The sequence below is a fragment of the Colossoma macropomum genome, unplaced genomic scaffold, assembly GCF_904425465.1.
Source record: "Colossoma macropomum unplaced genomic scaffold, Colossoma_macropomum, whole genome shotgun sequence".
NCBI lineage: Eukaryota > Metazoa > Chordata > Actinopteri > Characiformes > Serrasalmidae > Colossoma > Colossoma macropomum.
The window spans coordinates 6412577-6433239 of record NW_023494794.1 but is presented as its reverse complement, the minus strand read 5'-3'; the positions used below and the strand labels follow the sequence as shown (position 1 = coordinate 6433239).

General features: G+C 37.7%; 1 protein-coding gene across 2 annotated transcripts in view; it reads left to right on the top strand.

Annotated features, from left to right (window-relative positions):
• The window catches only part of pbx3a (pre-B-cell leukemia homeobox 3a), a 59601-nt gene that overhangs the window by 22965 nt on the left and 15973 nt on the right, over positions 1 to 20663 (top strand). For both annotated transcript variants that reach the window (XM_036579975.1, XM_036579974.1), the window contains exons 3-4: positions 17065 to 17309; positions 18725 to 18915. In XM_036579975.1, the coding sequence (XP_036435868.1) occupies positions 17065 to 17309; positions 18725 to 18915 (436 nt within the window). The remainder of the gene's footprint in view (positions 1 to 17064; positions 17310 to 18724; positions 18916 to 20663) is intronic.

Genomic DNA, 20663 nt, shown 5'->3' with positions numbered 1-20663 from the left:
ATATTCAACAATTGACTTAAATGCAAAATATTTTAATGTGCAAAACAGTTAAAAACAGAACTGAACAATATAAAAATAAACCTTGTGATGTATACACGTGTGCAGCAGTTTTTCTGGCTCTATAAAAATGGTGCTGAATGCTGTTTCACATCCATATTTCTGAAGACATTTGTCTCATGCACATGGCTCATTCACTCCTACTGATGTCTCTGAGTGTCCGACTCTGCCAGAGGTTTACCGCAGACGGGGCTAGTGGACACACAGGCCCGGCTAATGCGCTGCTATGCTAAAGGTTAGACCAAAGCTAAAGGCATTCATTACCCTAAGAGACTGGCCATTCCTTCCGTATATCTCTCTAATGTTTGCTTCCTCAATAACAACCTGAACCAACAATAATTCAGACTGTAAGTAACTACACAGTGGGAGATGCGGGTTTCCTGAAAGAAGCCTGGCTCAGCCATTCTGGTAAGAGGCTCCATTTAGCCTGTTTTACACTGTGTGTACGTTGCATTATCTGCTGTATTTGTGAAATGTTGGTGAAACTGAAAGCTTAGGAGGAATTTCAACTGTTACATCACTCATTACTATTGCCTTTTCATGAAGTACTGGTGTTACAGATTTTGCTATGAGCATTTTTACTACTGCTTGTCAACTCCCACTCCTGACATGTTAAGTTCTGTCTACTGGCGTGCATGCGCCCATCAGAAATTACTCCATGGTGTCGGTCACAGGTATCAGTATTCCTATCACCGATACTGATACGGTATCAGTGTAGCCCTAGTTTCAGTAGTGTTATGATTGTTTTGGTAGTGACAAAACAGTTTAGAGTGTTCTCAACTCTGACTTTCAACGAATTACGTAGAATGATCCATATACACCCCTGGTCATACTTTTCTAAATGGAAAAAAGTTAACACATCCCATACACGTCTGCACATTTTAATACATGATTACTGTTTATTTGCTGAATTTAACATGTAAGAAAAGAGTAAAACATAAAATGTGGCCTTTGCAAAAGTTATGGCATATCAAAAATGTTAAACTTGGCAAATAAATCTAAATTGTGCACAACAATGACATATGACATATAAATGTATAAAGGATGTGTTAACAAATTTTCACTTAGACAATTCCCAAAACATGTAATTTGGCTGGGGGTATTCAAGCTTTCATACGACTGTATGTAGTCACTGGCATATCTTAAACGCTATGGAATAAATCAACCAGTTGAAAAATGTCATTACATCAACGTTTTCAAATGATGAATATGAATTTTGTAAGATCTCTTCACACAAATGCAAACAAGCAAACCCCAAAACAATAACATTTTTTGTCCCAAAGCCAAATATGAAATTGCAGTAGAACTCCTCCATGCTCCTCATTGCTCAGAACCCCTCTGATGTCTTAATGTATTTATATATGTCACATACAGGAGCCACTGTTAGCTGTTTTCCTGCTGATTTGCTCTGAGCTTATGTGGGAGTAATTAATGCCAGTTGCTCCTTAATTATGGTGATTAGACGAGTCATGGGAAATTAAGCTACAGCTGGAGGATTCGCTGCATGTCCAATAACTGGTGTCTTTGTGTGTGTGTGTGTGTGTGTGTGTGTGTGTGTGCATTCAAGTGCTGGAGGTGGAGGGTGATGGACTTTTGATGGTAAGATGCCAACAGTGCATTATTTTTCAGTTATCAGTAGCCAAAAATGTTGCTTCCTCCTTCAAGCAAAGGAAAAATTCTTCAGAACAGCCTGCAGTGAGAATGATGCCAGTAAATTAGTCAGAATTAATAGACAAAGAAATGGTGAAAAGGTGTTACTGAGGAACATGTAATAAAAACACACAGTATGCTGATTATCTAGTCCAATCCTTAATCCTGTTCCTGGAGATCTCACCCTGCAAAATTTTACTCCAACTCAAATATAACACTAATCCATGTAATGAAGGCCTTTATGGGGACATCTACATACATTGAAAATGCCACAAAATCAATCTCCTGGGGCTGATGTTAGCTTTAGTCAAATTTTCGTTCCACCTTAAATAGTACAGTAGTTACATAATAGTGTCCGTATCGGCTACATTATTTAAAGTGGAATGAAAAATTAAAATTAGAGGCTGACTTCTATCTGTGTCCAGGACTAGGACTGAGCACCCCATCTAGAGGATGGTGTTGTTTTTTATTTCATTTATGAAGCTGCAAAGGTTTTGGATTAATCTGTGTGGAAGACTACACTCATAGTTCAATGGCAAAACTATTAACAGGTAGACTTATGCTGGCTCTAAGGTGAGATAAACTTTATCTGGGTTACTGTATTTGCTAATACATATTTAATATGATGTCTAATTGCAAATAATATTACAGAGCAATGTTAAGATCTGGTAGTTAACCAACTTAAGCTGTTGACTGTAAGCTTGATAAATTCGTTTAATTAAACAGTACTGTACAGTGTCTGCATTTGCTATTAAAAAAATGTTTCGAAACAAATATTGCACTCAGATATCATTTATTTAGTTCTATTAAAATTAAAAAGACTCTGTATAAGATGGCATCTCCTCCTCAGCATCCCCTCAGTTGGTCATACTAGCTACAGAGACAAAACGTGATACATCCATGCATTTCATTTAATTCAGTTTTTATTAGAAGAGTGTAAAAATGAACTTTATGCATCCAGTGGCCCAAAGACTTTTGGACAGTACTGTAGGCTTGTGTCAGATCATGTTTGACCTGAGGTGTCCTCTGTTTTTTTTTCATTCTCTGTATTCCAACTCTCAGCAGTCTACTGCTGTGACCCCTTGTTAGGCTATCTAAATTGCTAGGACGGATATCTCACAGCCTCTTTTACCCCCTTTCAAAACACATGCAAGCAAATGTGAAATGTGAAAAGCCCATTTTCAACAAGAATAAAAAAGGATCCTACTGCATTCTCGCTCTGCCAGGAACAGTATCCAAAGTGGTTGTTAAAATATTTGCCTGCCTGAAGAGCTTCATCCTAACTGTCACTCAGAGAGGGAAATAGTGTTGATAAATTGCAGTAAGCCTTGAGAACTGCCTGCTTCGCTGTGCAGCTGTTACATGGCGATGTTTGCTCACTCAACGAGCCGTCCGTTACGACTCAACTCTGTTATCACCATCTTGTTTTGAAGGCAAACAGAAGATGAGGACAGTACATATGTTACATTAATGAATGCATTTCCTTTCCACTAAGAGCTCTTCTGTGCAGTTTTCTCTTCATTTTCAGTGTGCCTTTTGCTCACTTCCATTATTAAACTCTTCCTCATAACACACTACTGGGGGGTATTTTGACTGAATGAGCTGTAAACTTCATATTGTACATGTATAAGTGAAGGAACATCACCGCCGATTTAAATTTTAAGGAGTTAAACATTAACTTTAGAACAATAAACAATAATTTTAGTTTAACAGGCTGATGTGACTGTCAGTTCATAAGTCTATTAAAACCATAAGAAATAGATTTTCCTCACATTGGCTATGTTTACATTCAAATATTTTTGCCAATCCGATTGAATACATTCCGAGATTAGATTAAGATGGATTAATAGATTAAGACTGAGGTGTTTATATGCACACTCTACTCAACAATCTGATGGAAATCTCTGTTTACATGCACCCGACAAGTAATCAGATCCAAAATTACACGCATGCGTAGAGAACCACTTAGTGTAGACGTTACCATGACAACAAGCTTCGTGCGAGTCCAGTCAGAGTGAGACGAGCAGCAGTAAGCAGCGCTTGTGTTTTTAATTACGTTAAAATTATGGCAGACTCAGGAAAACGTACTTCACATGCACTTATTAAAGAAGGGCGAGCGGTAGACGTCATGTTCTGACGTACATATGCTGGATTCCAGTCCCCGGTTGAACGTTATAAACTTTTGCTATGATGTACATGCACAGAACGTACTTTCTAAATATAATCGGATACAGACATTTACATGGCTATTGTTCTTCTATTTAACAGATTATTTACAGGATTACCCACTTCATTCAATCGGATAAAATTGTATTCCGAATGACCTCCATCGTACTAATCTATTCCGATTGAGGTGTTTACATGGACGTGTTCTATTCTGATTGAGCTATTAGTCGGATTATTAACGGATTATTAGGCTGCATGTAAGCTTGGCTGTTGATGTTCTTTATAATATACAGGCAAGTGACAAATTAAAGGAAAAAAAAAAAAACAACATAAAATATCTTAGTAAGGTGTTGGGCCACCAAAAGCTGCCAGAACGGCTTCAGTCCACCTTGGCATAGACTCTGCAAGTCTCTGGAACTGTACTGGAGTAATGGAACTACGTTCTTCAAAATATGTTTCCTCTGTTGGTGTTTTGAGGATGGCGATGAAGATGCTATCACTGACATTCTCAGTCACCTGAGAAACAATTTCTCATCTGTCTTTTCCTTACATATCACACTAATGCATGAGCATCACATTCACTGAATGTGCACTTTCAACCACAGTTTCCAACCCTGTTTACTGTTGTTGGTCCCATAGTTTAAAATACCGGTCTTCTCTTAATTGTTGACGTTGACAGATATGCCTACCTCCTGGAGGGCGTTCTTGATCAGGCTGACTGTTCTGAAGAGTTTTTCTTCATTAGAGAACAAATTCTTCTGTCATCTCCCACAGTTGTTTTCTCTTATGTTCCTTTCGGTGTTTTTGAGCTGATCAGTGCATTCTTTCTTACAGTGTACCAAATTTTAGATTTGGCCACACCTAATGTTTTTTCTGCCTCTCTGATGGGTTTATATAGATTTTCCAGCCTGTGATAGTTTGCTTCACTCAGTGTCAGTGACGGATCTTTGGGTATCATATTAAAAATGAACAAATTCAAATTCCAAATGCAAATGCCACACTTAAAATCAACTCTAGATCTGCTTACTTGTCAGTGAAATACTGAGGAAATAACGCACATCTGGCCATGAAACAGCTGAGCAGTCAGTTGTCCAGTTACAGAGCTTCGAAAGATGATGGGGGCTATGTACTGTTCACCTGATTTGCATGTGAATAAAACTGAAAGTCTGAACTTTGAGCTGATATTCATTATTTAATTTCAACTCCAATAGGCTGGAGTAGATAGCTGAAATAAACTTTGTCAGTGTCCAAATATTTATGGACCTGAATGAACTATATAATATTTATAAGCTAGTATGCTTAATTATAATACTGGAAAGAAACAGTGCCTTATTGATTATCGTTAAATCTATGGCGATATTATCACCTAACCAATACATTGGTGTGCTAGTTTCTCAAGTATTTGTAAAGCCAGGAGCCTGAATGTCACTTCTAATGACCTGAAAGTGTTTTCTTCAGTCGGAGGATCATTTTCATATGTGGAGTTTTGGAGAAAATTACAGTTATTTTGTAAGTGGCATTTGTGTTCCGTTTGCTCTTCATGGCATTGATTGGTGGATCTTTTCTCAGAGATCTGCATTTGCTCCAGCAGGGTTCCTAGCAATATTGTCTCCCTAAAGGTCATGTGTCCACTGTGCAGCAAATGAGATAGAAAAGTGTTCATAGATAGGAGGCATCAAGCATGCAAATATGATGTATTTTCAATATTAGTTAATAATTACACCACAACTCTGTACAATGATTTTGAAATTGTCTACCGTGCCATTTGTCATTCTGGACATGGCTACAATTTCCTAATTTTGAAATGTTTAATTTTTACTTTTCTTACAGATACTAAGGTTTTGCGCCATCCTTATTTGCTTCCAGTGCTGTCTGATGTTGAAAGCCATCCTTTAAGCCTTTTAAGCACTCATAATAAAATCAAAAGGGCAGTTGCTACTGTTTTGTGCTTTTGCCTCATTGCGTATGTATTTACAGGTGTTTCCCCATAAAAATTTCTCAATACTGAGTGAAGAATGTTTATAATGAACAATGTATTCCCATTTACCAAAGCCAATAATGAATACTGACCGGATGATTTAATGCCTTTGAGAAGCTTTGCCCACAGTCAGCCCACAGCAGGCCTCATTCCGGAATGGTGGTGGGGGTCCAGTGCAGGCTTGCAGTATAGACATACTGCTGCCAGAAACAGTGAGGGGGGCGGGAAAATAATTACTTTTACTACACAGGTACAAACGTTTTTCCCTGCCTGGTGGAAAGGGATTCCAAATGCAAATGCCACACTTGAAATCAGCTCTAGACCTGTTATCTGCTTACTTGTAAGTGAAATAATAACTCACACCTGGCTATGGAACAGTTGAGCAGTTAATTGTCCAGTTACTTTAGAGCCCCTAAAAAGGGGGGCTTTGTATGAGAATGGTTATAATTCCTACACCATTCACCCAATTTAAATGTATATTTACTCTTGAACTTTATCTTAGTTTGTTTTCATTCCTAGTTTGTTTTCTAAAATCCAAACCAGAGTTTGGATTTTTGGGACATTGTATCTTTGTCATTTGGTTTGGTTGGGTGCACACTGTAATGGCTCAAATGCATCTAATTACATTTGGGTATTCATTGATTGTTCGGAAATCTGACTAGGATACAATTACTATGTTACCTTCACCTTAGAGCCATAATATGACCATCATTAATTAATTATTTCATTTGTCTGTCATCGTATAAAATGCAGATCTATCCCTCACATGTATTCTTGATGTAAATGTATTATCCCACCCCTACTTTGTATTTAAATAGAGATGTCTAACATATAAATCACAATCTAAGCAATACTGACAAACCTCACTTGATCTCTGATTGGAGTTGGAGTGTACCCAATTAGGTCACTGATGCTTGGCTAAACATACATTCCAAATTTAGTTGCTTGACACCTATATGACATTAAATTGCACTTGAGTTGCGTACTGTAAACCGCAACAGTTTCAAATTTTCATTAAACAGGCAATTAAAATGGCAGTAATGCATTACGTGATCTCATTGAATGAATAAATGTTGAATTCCCTTGTTTGGTTTGGACCATCATAAAATTGCGCTCCTACCACCAGTGAAGTGAACCAGAGCTCACGTGGAAGTGGATGATTTTTGCCAGACCACGTTCTGTTGTTTAGTGCACATCTGAGTAGAGATGAAGTGTTCACACGTGTCAAAGCAGACCAAGATACAGAAAAAGTTAGATAGGTCCGCACCAGGGATGTGCATCCCGACTTATTTTGATATTTGAGTATCAAGGCCGAACCTCCTCAGACACAATTTAACAAACTAACGCAATTACACTAACAGCAGCAGCATCATAACCTCCCCATGTAGCGCAGAGCTTGACATCAGCTATAGTAGCTAGCTTAGTTCACGATACAGCTGCGCTATCTCCGCCTTCTCAGTCACATCCTTGGCAAGTGCTCATGTGCAAACACTCGTCTGCAAAAGGAAAACTATAATGCAAATTTAGTTGCTTGACACCTACATGACACTAAATTGCGCTTGAGTTGCGTAAGTATCCTGCATCTCACTCGAAACTCAACTGCAACAGTTTCAAGCATCTCAGCAGAGTTTCGTGAAACAGCCAATTAAAATGGCAGTAACGCATCACATGATCCCATTGAATGACATACTTTCAAATGATGGATTTCAGCAGGTCAATGGACAAGAAAATAAAACAGAAGATGGTTTGTTGGTTCGGCTGAAAAGGAAACACTGACCTAACATTGGTAATTTTTTGTTTTGTCAGTTTCCTGAGCCAAGAGTTTCTCTAAGCTAACATTTTTGTAACCACCTGCGCTAACTAACCAGACAGCGCTAACAGCTGTTTAAACAGCTGCTTGTGCAGCATTTATTTTTCTTTAGCCTGCTGTTATCGCCATCTACATAGCTAGATTCATTTTTTCCTCTCTTGAACTGTAATTTTACACAGAGCTCAGATTCATTTGGGATCCAAAGGATGAAAGTTATTACTGAATCGGAGACCAAGATGCCATCTTTGATGAATTTGTGCGTCTAGAAGAGAATGAGCAAGGCATCTAGTAGTCTAACTATAACAGCTAATATTAATTTTTAAAGGCTTAACATACACAGAACAGGTAAAAAATAAAATATGTAATAAAGAACCTGAGACAGAATAATGAGATAGATATAGAAAAGAAAAACAGCAGTAAGAGCTGGAAAAAACAACAAGATGATCAAAATGCTGCAAATATGTAAATTACACCTTGCAGATTAATTTAAAACAAGAACAATATGGTGCATCAATAAATAACTTGAAGAAAATGTCTATCTAGGACAATAATTGAACGTTTTGCCTGCAACTTTGTTTTTGAATAGCTTTGTGCAGCTGTCAGGTTGCACAGAAATTATGTTGCAGGCAACTGACAAAATGCAGCTGTAGTTGCATGGAAGTTTCACTGTGTAAATCTAGTTGCTTTTAATTACGAGCAAAACTGTCACGTTTCACTGAAATGTTAACCTGTTTATTTTCTTTATTTACCCACAATGAAAAGTAACAGGTACCCAAATACTGGCACCTGGAACGGTTAAGAGTACTTTAGTACCTGTACACATCCCTAATCCACACCAAACAAGGTAGGTGTGAAAACACCCTTATATTGCTAAGCCCTAAACCTTAGGTCAGTAAAATGGGTTGGACTTGTAATGACCATTCGTTCTCATAACATCAGGATTTTTATGATATTTACTCCCCAAATGACTGCAGAGCAAAGTCACGGAGCTCATCCGTTATTTATAATACAGTATAAAATATAAAATATGTAGTACCAGTGTGAGCTATGGGGCTAAACCGCATATCGCATGTATGTGTGCATCTTCCTCTCTCCTTCTTTCCTCTCTGTTGCCTGACCTGCCCTCATTCAGTCTCTGCTTACTAATTAGAACTGTGCTGAAGTCATGTGACCGCTTGGATACAGAAAGCCTGTGGGTATTTCACGAGACGTGTGCTACGCTGAATTAGCATTTTATTTATTTATTTATTTTGTGTGTAACACAAAGTGTGAACAGTGAATCTCAATGTCTTTGCCTTCTGGCTGAAAACAAATCCAAGCAAGACCACAGAGGGTGGCAAGGATAAAGGCTGTATATCTGCAAGTTGTGGAGCAGTGCTTTTTATAAAGGGGAATTCCACCAATGTAAACAAAGTTATTCAGAGTGGTTTAATGTGAAATGTGGCTTTTAAGAGAAACTAGTCAGAATATTCCACAGTGGTGGTGATGGGACCCAGACGATCAGTAACAGCAGTGATCAGTAATGATTTATTCCAAACTAACTTTTGCCAAGTTTGTAAACGTTGATGACTCGGTGTTGCTGTGGCTAAAGAGAACTATTGTAACATATGGAAGAGCTTCGATGACATCAGGTTTGGCTGTGATTGGTTTATTGGGTGTTATGCTTTTCCCCGATGTCAAACTGCAGATGATTGCCATCTCCTCTTGTGCACACAAGCAAAACCTTTAGCCACTCAGGCAGGTAGCTCTGTTCATACATTCTAGGCAGGATGTTTTGATAGCTTAAATTGGCTTATTAAAAAAAAACACTACCAGCATTAAAACTACTAAGCTGAATTTGGCTTCTTATTCGCAGTTTCTTGTTCAGATTTTCCCGTTCCACCTTAAATGATGCAACAGTTGCATTCTGGCACCCGAGGGACCGTTAGTGAGAGGTGATAATGGCAAGATTTACATTTAATTTTACACTTTACGTGAATTAAACAAAGCACTTAGCATCACTTATCACACTTGGCATCAGTTTACTAGCTTTTCTTTTACTGGCTGTTTACAAGCTGAAAGGATAGTAACGTTAGCTGAGATAACTCACCATTAGCATTTATCTGTTTACCTAAAAGACTGGCTGCCTGTCACTCTGCACATTTCAAGCCACATGTGGTTTTTAATTTAATGTAATAATGGCAAAATGCTGAATGGCATGCTCTGATTCACTGAGGAATTGAACAGTGCTTGGTGGAGCACCGGTACTGGTGTGTGTACCTCCATTAAAAAAAAAAAGGTTTCAAATTTTGGACGCTGCGCAATGTGGCGCATATAGGTGTGAGTGGCCTTTACAGAAGGCAATTTTGCATGCCCAATATGTAAAGATATGTACATGTAAAATATTGAATATCAGCATCTGCCCAGAATTGACATACTGGTGCATCCAAAGTTGTAACCATTGCAATTATTGGTTATTCACATATTCACTTATTCACATATTTTCTTTCTCTAGCCAGTAGCCAGTTTTGCATCCAGCTGTCAAATTCCTTTCAATCAAATAACTGAAATGTCATAAAGTATGCAAATAAGGCTGAGTCTTCATCAGCTCTGTACAAGAGAATTCAATTAAATTAAATTCAAGATTTATTTATAATGCTTTTTATAATGGTTCCAAGCCTCAAATGAGCAAGCCACGATCGACAGTAGCAAGAAAAACTTGCTAAGAGCAAGAGGAAGAAACCCAGAGAGGTTACCCTAAAAACAACAAGAGCAGTATGAATAAAGAATAAGTCAGTTAATATACAATAATGAACACAGAAAAAAGAAAAGAAGTAAAGAAATGAGCCAGTCATTGGAAAGAAGTGTTCAGATTAACCAGTGAAACTGATGAGAGGCCTACCAGATTGACATGATATTTCAAGATATTTGCATGATATATAGTATGTCACGATATTTATCTTTTCTGACATCTGATAAGATGGAACAGACAAAAAGAACCTCATTTAAAAATACTATTAAAAAACTATGAATATACATTGTTTTTCCACAATGGACTGCACTATTTCTGATTAAACAGAAATAATTCTGCTCTCTTTGTAATGAAATATGTAGCTGGGTATTGTTCTTTGAGCACTAACGATATCCACAGTATACTCAGGAAAACATATTGTGATATATTGTGACGTAATTTATAACGATAATGATAAATATCGTCCTATATTGCCCAGCTCTACTATCAGAGTAACCAAGGAGAAAAAGATCTATGCAAACTAGTGACTACTGTTTGAAGCATGTCATGAGTATTAGTTGTTTTAAAACTCTGGGTAATGAAAAAGTACAAATGTGTACCTTTTCTCTGGGAAAAACACAGTTGTACCTTTGAGGGTACATTTACCTTGTTTGTACATGTTTGTACATGCTGCTTTCTATAATATTTTGCAGTGACAGGTAGACATATATGGAAACATTATGAGTAATACAACTTTATTCACTTTTATATCATTTATTCAGCAAATGTGTTTACATTGTATTTTATTACATTTTTATTCAATATTTGAACCTTTTTTAAGGTCTTTTTCAATCTATATGTTAAAATGCGCATAAGAAGATGAATGGAAACCTCTCTCTCTCTCTCTCTCACACACACACACACACACACACACAGTCAGACAAGTATCATAGCAAGTTTCATTCACTTCATTGGACATAACTGTGTAATAATTGATCCACAACACTGGCTTCGGCACTCACAACAGTGTACTAGTACAAATTAAATAACTGTGTTCTCTCCAGATAGGGTTCAATTATTAATTCAGCAAATAATCTTTAGATTAAATAAAGAAAACAGTCTTAAAAATTACGGGGCCAAAGGGAGGAGTGTCATAGACATGCCACTTTTGTGTCCTTAAAGCATCTCTCAATTCTATGGTGCTTTAAATTCTGCCAGTTTTCCAAAATTTCCGCATAATTCAGTGGTTGAAAGTCATTCAGAGTGTTTTGTTGTGAAATGGTTTAGTGTAGAGAAACACACAGACTCCACTTTTAATATCAATGGTTGTGATAGGAAAAGGTTTTCACGATGTTTACAACATTAATATAGACACTTTATTTGCAATCAGCATAATAAGGCATCGGTTTTTATATGTAACGATGGTTATTGTAAAAAGTGGCAAATCTGAAAAAAGTTTTCTTTGGTGACTCTTTAGCCTTTTAGCCTGCATGTACCTCTCCACCATGAACAGATTTAAAGAAAAAAGTGTATTCATAACCATTTTGTGTGATAGCTTTCTGAGATGTGTGTTTAGGTTCATTAAAGGGCCCACATCCTACGTCTTTCTCGTATTTTATTTTTTCCCCTGAGGTCCACTTACAAGGTTTGTGTGGGTTTATCTAACAAAACAGGCATAATTCATTTTACCATGACCATTTTCAAGCTCTCTTCAATCCTTGCAATTAAACAGGCTATTTTGTTACTGCACATCTAAGACTGATATATATAAATGAACTTTTCTCTGATTGGCTGTCCTGTATTGTGCTTATTTCAAAAATCAGTCTGGGCTGAAACACTCCCTATAACTTCAGCGTGAATGGGTGGAGCTAAACTGCTGCAGGCTGAATAGGCAGATGGATGTAAGTGCATTGTTTCTTGTGACATCACAGAAACACTGAGTTCAAAACAGGCCATTTTTGCTGTGTAGTTTCTATATATGGACTGTGAGGACTGGGGACTGAATAGCATGTCTTGAAACTTTAGCCGTGTTTTGATTTTTCCATGATATGGGCCCGTTAAGTTCAGGTCCTATCAACACCACTGTGAATAATTTTGTCTTAGTACGTTTCTCTAAGGTGAAGCGTTTCACTTCAAACCACTCTGAATGACTTTCCTAAGTATTGAGTTATTAGAAATTGAAAAACAACAAACAAAAAAATCGGTGTAAAAAAAATCAACTCTAAAAAACGCAATTGAAAAGTTCTTTCTGGAACCAAATGTGGTTCTTCTAGGGCAGGGGTAGGCAACCCAAATGTTAAGAGGAGCCATATTTGTCAAGTTTCAACAAAAATCTAACCAACTTGGGAGCCACAACATTTTATGTCCACTTTATTGAAGTAATGTTTCACCATCTTGGCTGTAAATATGTCTCAGTATGTGCTAATGTCCTAGTAAAGGCTAAAAAATATAAAAAAAACTAAAATGCAGACTTATTTTGCTCTACTTTAAGCATTAGCTCAGCTATAGCTGCTTTTCTCACATCTTCTGCAGGAAACTTTCCGCAAAAGTAAAGTAGTATCTTGTAAAATGTCTCTCAACGACATTTAAGGTGGAGTGTGAAAATTCGAACAGGAAGCTGGCGAACAAGAAGTCAACTTGGCGACTTTTAGTGTTTGACAGTTTCTCGTTGCAGATTAAATGTATCAGGAAACCAACTAGAGTGATTATAAATGCTTGTGATTATAAATTAACTCCAGCGTTTAAGACCATTTACTGTTAAAACTGTGTTAGAACGGTGAATTAGAACAATCAGCAGATCTTTATTCTACTGCAATGGAGAATCATTTTATTTTTAGTTAAAAATCTAATTCTGCTGTGGAGCCACTACATGGCAGTCATGGGAGCCACGTGTTGCTGACCCCTGTTCTAGGGCATTACACCAAAGAAACCTTTATTTTGTCAGAGTGCAGATGAAAAGCTGTACCTGAACCTCAGTTAGAATACCACTGTACTGCTTAACTTTCAGCCCCAAGTTACTAATTTGAACCTCTTGTTTTATTTTTCTTTATGAATTTTGACTTGTTGAGAAGATATCAATGTGGTAGACACCAGAAATAGGTTGAGAGATTTCTTTTTCTGCCTCAGGGTAGAAATCCAGGCAGCAACTCGCAACCATATCAGTGAAGAGGTCCTTCTATCCCACACACACATCATTCATGCGCTGTGCTTGTTCTTTGACCTTCTGTCAGTTTTGACGAGCCTTTTAAGATTGATGTTTTTTCCCCTGCGCGGGGACCCTCTGATGTGAAGTGTTGAAAAACTCCATTGGCGTGGAACAAAGGAGCAGCGCATTCGGCTTGAATGCTGACAGTAGCTGCTGGAGCGAGGCATTATTGCTGCCGGCGCTTCGTCCGCCCGCTTCAGACGGGTGACCTGCCACTGTCAGTCCTCTTCTCGTCAATGACACCGGCACAAACACACCTCGCTGACTGATGAAAACCTCTGATAGACATCATGTCATACTGGGCTAACCTTGTGACATGTTATGGCTGAGGATGCAGACAGGCTTTTCAGCGTTCCTGCCATTTCACCCAATCAGTTTTGATTGATGGCGAACCACACTTTAATCACCTGTTTATCCTGCTGTTTAATCAAATATTTAAAGTTTGATTGAGACAAATGCAGTTTTCCTCCACAGCCTTTTCCAGCTGTACTAATGCATTTTCAATTATGTTAATTGTTCTTTGCTTGATTTCTTTTTTTTTTTTCGTATACAATTGTATGCAAACGTTTGGGCAACCATGGTTAAACGACATGTTTTGTTGATTTAAAATAAAATAAGTTAATGAAACAATTACATGAAACAAATGTAAATATTACACATTTATACAAAATTTTAATGTAGATTTACTACTCATTGGCTGAATTTAATATTGGAAAAAAAATGGGTCATGGGCAACTTTTAGTTGATCCAGTATCATTATTTTTTGCTGGCTTATTTGGCTTCTTAGGCCTTAATCCAAGTCAGATGTAGGCAGTTCCAGAGCCGAATAAATTATAGAACCTCTCAAACTTCTCATCGAAATTGCAAAAGATCTGAAACTAAACATAATTCACTTATACAAAGCAAGAGAAGACTATAAAAGATATCTAAACACTTCCTGCTTGTAATTTTCACTGTCTAAAATGTCTTTAAGAAATATAAGTTAAGTAGAGCTGTTAAATTCAAGACAACATCTGGAAGACCAGGAAAATTAGGAAAAAAAAATTCTCGTAGACAGATCAGGTGTGCAAAGCAAAACCCCCCACATCACTGCCAAGGATCTGCAGAAGGATTTGGCTGGAACAGGAATAATGTTGCACTGCTCTACTGTGCAGTGTTGTTGGACAAACATTGTCTATATGGAAGAATCATCAGAATTGTAACTTAACTGTAAAACTTTTCTCATCACAAAGGTCAGTGTTTGAAGTGTGCAATACAAAATTTAGAATAAACCAGAGGCATTTTGTAAACAAGTGCTGTGGTCCGATAAAACAACTCTTTGGCCACAATCACCAAAGGTATATTTGAAGATGGAAAAGAGCAGAATTTCAATAAAAAAGCACTTTGTCGACTGTTAAGCATGAGGGTGGATATATTATCCTTTGGTGCTGTGTGGCACAGGGCACAGGAAATGTTGTGGGCATAGAGAGAGAAGAATGAAGAAGAAAGTGTTCTATTGAATATTCACAGATCCTGGGAGATAATCTTGGCCAAAAAATCCAAGCCTGTGTGGTAAGAGAAGCACTATGGAACATTCCTATTGGGCAGTCCTCAACTTTTGACTTCCGTCATCCACTTAACTGAGGAATCCTGAAAGTCTATCCTAGCGCACACGGACAGGTTGCTAGTCCATCACACTGCTCAGCTTTTGTATATTCAGTTGTTGAAGCTTCTGGATAATTTCCTGACACTCAAACATGAATAACTTGTACTTAGTGGCTGTTTTGACTGGAAATTAAATAAATGAAAGTGTTTTAATCTGTGAACAAAGCTGTTCTGAATTGATATTCAGGGAGGGCTGGGCTTCTCTGTTTACTTTTAGGCAGACATGGGGGAGTAGCTAAGTAGCGCGCTACTATTTGTAGCTAACTACAAATATTTGTAGCTGTAGCCGCTACAGTTTTATGAAAAGTAGCTTGTAGCTGTAGCACCTACAAAATTTTGTGTAGCTATAGCGATAATTTTCGCTACAATTTTGCAACTGGCTTCAGGCAATCCGCGCAAAATCTGAACCACAGAACGTGGTCGTTAACTGGGCTGGTGGAGGTTGTGCTATCCTGACTGAGCTGCGGACAGTCCGAGCAAACGGGCACACGCGGGTTTGAAGACCCTTCTTATTCTCCTGCTTCTCATTCGAATTGTCCCATTCCACCTTAAATGGTGCCTGAGGTGCCAGATTGTACTTCTATGCCATTTAAGGTGGAACGGGACAATTCGAACGAGAAGCTGGTGAATGAGAAGCGACTTCAGCTTCACGAGTTGTTGCAGATCAAACCTATAAGGAAACCAGCTGAGTGCTTATAAATGCAAATAAGTCCATTCATCTCCAAATGATCGATGTTCGTCTTAAATCTTTCTCTTTGCCTTTTCGTTGTCCGCGTTGCTGTGTGACCAGCAGTCTGCGGGTCAGTCTTCAGCGTTAAAGGTTGATGAATTAGCAGTTATACATTAACTCCAGCGTTTAAGACCATTTATTGTGAAAACTGTGTTAGAACTGCGTGTTATAACGATATTTCAGCAAAGGAGGATTATGATATTTTACCTAAAAATCTAGTTCTGCTGTGGAGCCGCAACAGCTCTGCAGCAGTGGAGAAATTATTCAGCTGCGCAGGCCTGATTCTCTCCCCAAACAGAGTCAGGGTCACTGATGAGAATTTTGAGGCTAACGTGCTGCTGAAGTTTAATTAAGGACTCTGAATGTCGTGTCTGTACATCTTGCTGAAATGTTTAAATTGGAGCAGTTCTATTTCAACAGTTGACAATGCTTTGCACAAAATTGTTTGGATTATATTCAGTTATTTTTGTTGATTTTTGTGAAAAACCTGGAATGATTGACTTTGGTTGTGTAAGTTTGAATGTTGTTTACACTTTTTGTACTTTTGCAGCTTTTCAATTGTTTGTTTCTTTCTGGCACATGATTAAATGCAGTATCTTGTTCACACAATCATTTGGGCTTGTTTGGTGTGTCAGGTGGAGATTCACAATCATTCTGACAATTGGCTTTGAAAGTAGCTAAAAAGTAGTGCACTACTTTTCAAAAAGTAGCTAAAAAGTAGCCACTACGTTTTCTGGAAAAGTAGCTAAATTGTAGCTAGCTACAAATTTTGGGAAAGTAGCTACACAGTAGCTAACTACTCATTTTTCTGTAGCTATCCCAACCCTGCTTTTAGGCTTAGATGTAACACCACATCAAAACTAACCACACCACGTGGGGGCTGCACTTCTTTCTGGCTAGCTCTCATTATGAGTTGTTTATATGCTTTAAAATGGTGCTACATTACTGCCACCAATACTGGGATTAAAATAATATTGGTGTGAATTCTGTGAGTCAGGAATTGAAAAATGCTTATAATGTTGTATTTCAGTATAAGCACATACATTTGATGTTGTGTAGATGATACAGATATGCATGTATTTGGAGTGAACGTGTCTGTCCTGTCCTCTCACAGGTCTTAGTATCCGTGGTGTCCATGAAGACGAGTCTCCTGACCCTCAGCTGATGCGTCTTGATAACATGTTGCTGGCTGAGGGTGTGTCTGGCCCAGAAAAAGGGGGAGGGTCTGCCGCTGTTGCCGCAGCAGCAGCAGCAGCTCTTGGGGGTGGAGCCGAAAACTCCATTGAGCACACTGACTACAGAGCGAAACTTGCCCAAATCCGGCAAATCTATCACACGGAGTTGGAGAAATATGAACAGGTCTGCTGTCTTCTTCTATATATTTACATGTTATGTAAATGTACACTTTTAAAAAAGATCTTTAAGAGTTCTTCAGTAAAGGGAATTCTGTTTAGAACCATGAGTTCTATATATCGTTTAAACGGTATATAGAATATATATATTCTATATAACGTTTCATGCTTAAATGGTTCTTTGCATGATGAAATGGTTCTATATGGTCTTAATGGTTCCCTCACTTGGTATATGGTGCTATATAGAACCATTTTCACAAAGGTTCCATATAGAACAGTATAAAACACATTCTCCATCAATCTGAAGAACCATTTCACCATGCAAAGAACCATTTAAGTATGAAATATGTTCTATATAGGACTCATGGTTCTAAATAGAATCATTCCCTTTACTAAAGAACCCTTGAGGAACCATCTTTTTTAAGAGTGTATGTCTTCTTTTATAAAGATGACATGTATTTATATAAGGGCCTGTGAATGCACCAGAAAGAATTTCTGTAGTTTCTACCACATGCTGCATTCAAGCCAGGAAGATACTTTAAATGTGTTTATACGTTTTTATACAGCATCCTATGTTGAAAACATTTACCGTATAGACAGACCATACTGTATGTATGGCTATTGTAATATTATTTTAACAATATTGTTAAAATACAACATCACTGAAAGTACTTCTCTGAAGCAGCAAAGGACCGACATCTTCACTGCGATTAATTTTAAGCTTTCTATTATAGACTACATGTCTAATAGCATACTAGCTTACCTAGCGCAACCTGTACCAATATACAGTGAGTAAAGTGAGTCCATGAACATTTTCTTTTTTGTCATGTCATTACATAACTATTTAATGTAGCTTGGTAAGTTCACTTTGTAAGTATCTGATCACTGCTGCCACGATAATGCTAATTCACCTAGTTTTGGGATTTACGGTGTACATTAGCTCCAAGCTAATGGTGGTGTACATTCACTTCCCCACATTGAGTTTAACATTATAGAGTTTAAGCTTAAATTCTTTTGGAGCACATGCAAGTAACATATTGTTACTTTGTATAATGCATTTTTTAAGTGAATCCTTTAGTAAATACTTTAAGTAAAAGCCTGTTAGTGTTATTAGAAGAGCCTGGTAGCCTGCTAGCTTTCGATAGAGTAAATGAACTGAAATGACACAATTTGTTCTTTTATTGTTTTTTGATGCTTTAAAAGGGAGTTTTAAATTAGAGAGGCAATATATGTAAGATGCAATTTAACTGCTGTTTTAACTCTTTCATATTATAATATGTATAAGCATATACATGGAAAAGGGCCATATATATTAAGTGCAGTAACTACCTGGCAACCCTGCTGCCAGGAATTTACTGACAGTTTACAGTTTTTTTAACAATATAAGTATAACTATTTGTAAGAGGTTTTTGTGATTGGCAGGCTTGTAATGAGTTCACAACCCATGTGATGAACTTGTTGAGGGAGCAGTCTCGCACTCGACCCATCTCGCCCAAAGAGATTGAGTGCATGGTGGGCATCATACACCGGAAGTTCAGTTCTATCCAGATGCAGTTGAAGCAGAGCACTTGCGAAGCTGTCATGATCCTACGCTCCCGCTTCCTTGATGCCAGGTAGGTTTGTGAACCTTGGTAAACATTATCAAAAGCAGTGAACAGCACATCTTTATCAGCCTTACAAATTCTAATTAGTGAATCCAGCATAAAGTTAAAGTGCACTCATTGCTTATATAGGCATTCAGTTGTGCACACGCAGCTTGTATAATCACCTTAGAAAAGCATTGCCAATAGAATGGAATGCTCTGGAATAGCCACATATGAGCGTAACGTCACCATGGTCAATGCTATGTCTTGGCTAGAAGGATAGCAATAGGCCATGGAGCAGTGGAACTGTCTCCCCTGGAGTGATGGAACTCCATTCAGTACCTTTGGGATGAGCTGGAGTGGCAGAACTAATCATCCAACATCAGTACCTGACCTCAGTAATGCTCTTGTGGCTGAATGCAATCAGCTCCTCATAGCACTGTTCTAACATCCAGCGTAAAACCTTCCCGGAGAAAATGATGTGTAAATCTGTTTATCTGGGCAGACTGAAGAATTCCATGCAATGTTTCATTGTTTGAAACAATTTTCTTGGTTTCCTCAGACCTTTGCTTGCTAAATATACATGGCTGAGTTCAGCAAATACATAAATTAGTCATCTGATGTAAAAAAAAATAGTTCTGAAAACCCAGGTGTACTAAATTCACCAAGATACAATAAGTAAGAGGCTGAAAACAACTGATTAATCTTTGCAAAAAAGAAGGTGCACAAAGTACTGAATGAAGTGGCTCATGTTTTTAAAAGCAGCATGTTTTTAGGGGTTGTTGTGTTCTCTACTGTTTTTGTAAAACATTTTACCTCACTGAAAGATTTTAAAAAAGAGTTTTTAATTTTACTTGAGATCAAGATAATAGACTACCCAAAAACAAGCTTTTTTCACATCTTTACCAAGTGAGGGGGCAGGATGAGTGTTTCAGCAAGCCACTACATTACTGCCACATTTAACATTATCAAGACAGCCTGAAGTTCATTGGGGAAAAAATCTCTCACAAAGCGCAGAGTTGCAGTCGGCTGAGCATGTACATTTCTTTAAGCCCAGAGTAAATTAGGCAGAAACCTGCTCACCAGTGATTCATTTGCTTGAAGGACTGCATAGCAGGACACACAGAGAGCAGTAGACTCTCACTGGGAACGTCACTGATTAGTGAGTAAGAAGGAGAGAGAGTGTATTAGGGTCAGCTGAGTTCAGACTTCATCACTGTTTCCTGACTTTAGTGGTATTTTTCCCATTTTTGATATTGTTTTCAGGTTGTTAGCAGAGTTTAAAGCTAGTTAAGCATATCTGTGGCTTGATGTTAGAAAGACAGATATTTTTAACTTGATATACTGATAGATGATTTCCTATTTAACTCTGTCTTTGTGTCTGATCAGTGAGGCATTCAGAGACTTAGGCTTTGTCTCTTTAACTCATTAAAATCTGAGGAATAGTTAAGACACCTGATTATCTACTAGGAATGTACGTGGGTGGTTATGTATTTGTTATGTTTCATTGCAGGAACACAGAGATAAAAGTTCAGTTCATTGTTTTACATTGTTTTGTGGCTGAAAAAAAACATCAGGTTTGCTCAAAGTGTATTAGTAAGTGTGTTATATTATTCTTTGCTGATAGGAAACACAAGTGCCCTAAAGGGGAATTTGATTAATCTTTCAATATTTCTGCATAAAATAATTATTAGGATGTAAACAGAGTTCAGAGTGGTGTGAAATGAAATGCTCAGTTCTAGAGAAAATTCCCGAGTCAGAATTGTTCACAGTGGAGG